Below are 4,553 nucleotides of genomic sequence, written 5' to 3'. Positions count from 1 at the left end.
AATCAAATGTATTATTATCGCCAAGTACATATTACATATATACAAGGAATTCTTTGTGGCAAAGAGGCAACATAATATATAACAACAGATACAACAAGTAACATCTAACAAGACAGATACAGTATATAGTCTACACATGACGATTTAATTGTTGAACAGAGAGTGGATAGAAGCTGTTCATATGGCGGTTGGTACTGCAACTGTGTTGTGGTTGGAGCCCGGGAAGATCTAAGCTCTCTCCCCACAGATCCTGCGGGCCAACTGGATGTCTTTGGGCAGGATTGTTACCCTCTTGGCGTGGATGGCGCACAGGTTGGTGTCCTCGAACAGTCCCACCAGATAAGCCTCGCTGGCCTCCTGCAGGGCCATCACCGCTGAGCTCTGGAAGCGCAGATCGGTCTTGAAGTCCTGGGCTATCTCCCTCACCAAGCGCTGGAAGGGAAGCTTACGGATCAGCAGCTCCGTGGATTTCTGGTAGCGGCGGATCTCACGGAGAGCAACGGTTCCTGGGCGATAACGATGCGGCTTCTTCACTCCGCCAGTGAAGGTGGAGTGAATGGGCACTGTAGGTGTGTTTACTGTCCTCCACTCACTGCCAACTTTTATTCCCAATTGACTTGCATTAGGGTGGGGTTTCAGTTGGAACTCCGACTTTTGCCGATAGTCGGCCGATTTCGTTCGACTCGACTTTTGGTAAAGTCGGGTGGTCCGAAACCCGACTCGACCCTCCCGGAGGCAAAGTCGCTCATCTCTAGTAATATACCAATATGGGGTTGCATTATACTATATATGACAAGGGGTTGCATTATACTATAGGGGTGCATTATACTATATATGACAAGGGCTGCATTGTACTATGGAGGTTCATTATACTATGGGGGTGCATTAAACTATATATGACAAGGGGGTGCATTATACTATGAGGGTGCATTATGCTATATATGACTATGGGGCTGCATTATACTGCTATGGGGCTGTGTTATACTACTAAGGGGGTGCATTATACCACTATGGGGGTGCATTTTGTTTAATGTCACAAAGGGGTGCACTATACTATGGGGGAGCATTATACTATATATGACAAGGGGGTGCATTATACTATGGGGTACATTATACTACTATGGGGGTGTATTATACTAAATATGACTATGGGACGCATTAAAACACCATGGGGGCACATTATACCGCCATGCAGGTGCACTATACCGCCATGTGGCTGCATTATACTGCTATGGGGATACATTATACCACTATGCGGGTGCATTATATCACTATGGGGCTGCATTATGCCAGTATGGTGGTGCATTATACCACCATGGGGGTGCATTATACCACCATGGGGCTGCATTATAGCATTATGGGGGTGCATTATACCACTATGGCAGTGCATTATACTGGCATGGGAGTGCATTATACTGGTATGGGGTGCATTATACTGGTATGGGGATGCATTATACTATAGAGTATATGACTGGGGTGCATTACACTACTATGAGTGTTCATTATACTATATATGACTATGGGATACATTATACTACTCTGGGGGTGTATTATACTGCTATATATGACTATGAGGTACATTATACTATCACTGGATGATTATAGGGTTAATATGGAGAGACATGGGGAAGTATGGAGAGATATGAGGCAGAATGGGAAGTCCAGAATGGAATAAAATATGGGATCCAGAATGTGGGATATTATTACTGTAGGGGTTAATTAAAGGATATTATTTTTGAGAATACTGTTTTCAGTGTGGGGGAGGAGAGGTCCTGTTACTGTGCAGGGCAACATGGTCTCTTCATTCCTTCACCTGGCATAGTGTAGAGGTTGGGGACATCTCTCATGGTGGAGCCATTATTCATGTCAGTCCACTTGGTGCAACAGCTCTCCAAGGTATGCTCACTCCTTTTTAGATGCAGACTAACAAGCAGATCTAATTTGATGCAGATGTTAGTTTTGGGAATGAAAATTTACAGGGTGATTCCATAATTGTTTCCCTCAGAATTGAGTGACTCCATAATTTTTCACCTATCCTTGGTTTAAAAAAGTAACCATTACTGACTACCACATTTTTTGTTCTTGATTTCTTTTAGGCTGTGTGCACACGCTGCGGAAAAGGTGCGGATTCATCCGCGCGGATTTTGTAAAATCCGCAGGTGAAACCGCAGGTCAAAATACCTGCGGTTTTACCTGCGGATTGCTCTGCGGTTTTGCCCTGTGGTTTTTCATCTCCTCAATGGAGGACATGGCAAACCGCAGGGGAATCCGCAGAAAGAATTGACATGTCAATTCTTTCTGCGGATTGAAAACCGCAGATAATCCGCGCGGAAAATTCCGCACCGTCTGCACTGCGGTTTTTGATTCCCATAGGGAATCATGCTACTGTACACCGCAGCAAAAACTGCTGCGGGTCCGCAGCGGCCAAAACCGCTGCGGAACCGCAGCAAAATCCGCAGCGTGTGCACACAGCCTTCGTGTTTCTTAAAGCCAGAAAGTTGCCATTTGAAATGACTTTAGTTTTGTGCTATGTCTGTGATCTGCTTTTTTTCTACAAAATTAAACAACTGAAGAAGAATCCAAGGCCGGTGATTACATAATTTTTGCCAGGGGTTGTAGAAGAGCAGAATCCACCCTCAAGTGACCCCATTTTAGAAATTAAACCCCTTTGGGAATTTACATGTGCAGTGACAATATTAACTCCATACATTTGTGCTGATGATCTGGCCTCTCACTTTACTGAGAAAATAGAAAACATCTGTGGCGCCCCCAGGAGTTGTCACTGTGATTTTACCTCCTTCCAAGGGAGAGTGATGTCATGCCTGGGAGCAATGAAAGGATCTCTTTATCAGGTAGTTTCAGCACACAAAACAGTTCCTAATCCAGGCCAACAGAGGGAGCTCTGAACCTAATAGCAGAGGCGCTACTCTCTGTGGTCAGTAATAGGAAGTTAGTTAGTTGAAGAGTGGACAGGGAAGAAGGAGGACATGGGAAAGGAGCTGGGGGCTTGGAGCTATAGAGGAGCTCACCCCAAGCTGAAGCGCAGTGACCAGACGCCGGAGTCCGAAGTTGTGTGGATACTAAAGGTTCCACAGCAGAAACCGGAGGAACAAGAGGCTGTAAATGCTCTGTTCCCAACTGAGACTCGATGACACTGTAGCAACGTGTGAGCCAGAGACGCCATTAAGGGCTGTTCATGAAGGAGGCTACAGCTACCTGTCATGCGAGTGGAGTTCTAAGTAACAGACAGAAAGAGGAACTTGTGTGGAGTTCAGAACCGCAAGTACTTCAGAATAGCTCTAGAAAGGAGAGCTCACAACCCATCTGCATAGAGAGATTCCCAAATTGCTTCCAGGCTGACTAACTCCTGTACTATCTGTAATCTGGATCCTGGACTGTACCTACAAAGCACAGTAAAAGGTAAAAGAAACTGCACTCTGTTGTGTCCCTTGAATTCTTCCTGCATCACCTTCTCAACACTGCTACATCTCTTGCTACCTACTACTTCCCCATATATTCCTCATCATCTTTCTCATCTGCCCTGCGACTCAGCTCTGCCTGTGGAGAGCTATTCCACCTCTGCTGCATCACACCATCTGTCCCAGAGGATCTGAACTGCAGCGCTGGTCGCCTCTGACCAGATACCACAGGTGGCATCACAAATACTCATTACAAAAATTTTATTTTTCATTCCCTTGTAAATACATCCCTTTTGTTGTATGCCCAGAGCCACGGACCGGGTCACCGCTGCTGTGACACTGTCCCTTTAAGAAAGCGGCCTGGTACCAAGTACCCCACTGCCCTGGCGGTCGCTCCACATATGTCAGGACATAAGTTCCCAGCCGCCAAGTGTCACTACTCCAATCCCTCTCCACATCTCCTCTGGCTCACTTTCTCCATTTTATCCCACCACAGAAGAAGTCTCCAGGCTCCTCTCTTCTTCTCGTCCTATTACAAGCACTACTGACCCCATTCCCTCACACCTACTCTAGTCTCTCTCTCCAGTCGTCACTACTCACCTAACTAAAATCTTCAATCTTTCCCTCTCTTCTGGTATCTTCCCCTCCTACTTCAAACAATATATGATTGCTCCATTGTTTAAAAAATGCTCTCTCAACCCATCCTGCACAAATAACTACAGACCAGTCTCCAATCTCGCCTTTATCTCTGAACTCTTGGAGTGCCTGGTCTACTCTCACCTTAAGGCCCTTTGACATTTAGCGATGCACCAGCAATCCGACCCGGTCAGGGTCGCTGGTGCATCGCTAAATGATCGCTAGTGAGCTTTCACACATAAAGATCTCACAGCGACACAGCGCACGATACTCACCTTTCACACACAGCGATGAAGAAGTCCTCCCGCCCGCGTCCAGCGTCGCTCATCGTCACAGCAGGAAGCCCAGCAGGAAGCAGATGACGAGAAATGGAGCCGCCCGATCTCGCGCGATCAGCAACGGACAGCGGGGGAGCCGGTCGGAGGTAAGTATCACACATAGCGATATCGCTAGCAATATCGCTATAACGTCACAAAATCAGTGACGTTTTAGCGATAT

The 4,553-nt window shown here is 46.5% G+C and overlaps 1 protein-coding gene across 1 annotated transcript; it reads right to left on the bottom strand.

Annotated features, from left to right (window-relative positions):
• Positions 1-228: 228 nt before the first annotated feature.
• Positions 229-1,865, bottom strand: LOC141094634 (histone H3-like). Its single transcript, XM_073580475.1, has 2 exons — positions 1,814-1,865; positions 229-563 (listed from the first exon to the last, which is right to left on the bottom strand). Exons 1-2 carry the CDS (start codon positions 1,863-1,865, stop codon positions 229-231), a joined length of 387 nt encoding a protein of 128 aa, XP_073436576.1.
• Positions 1,866-4,553: the final 2,688 nt, after the last annotated feature.

Source organism: Dendrobates tinctorius, unplaced genomic scaffold, assembly GCF_039654945.1.
Source record: "Dendrobates tinctorius isolate UK_male_01 unplaced genomic scaffold, ASM3965494v1 ptg000064l, whole genome shotgun sequence".
NCBI classification, from domain to species: Eukaryota; Metazoa; Chordata; class Amphibia; order Anura; family Dendrobatidae; genus Dendrobates; species Dendrobates tinctorius.
Note: the sequence above shows the minus strand (reverse complement) of the source record. Positions and strands in the feature narration are given on the sequence as shown.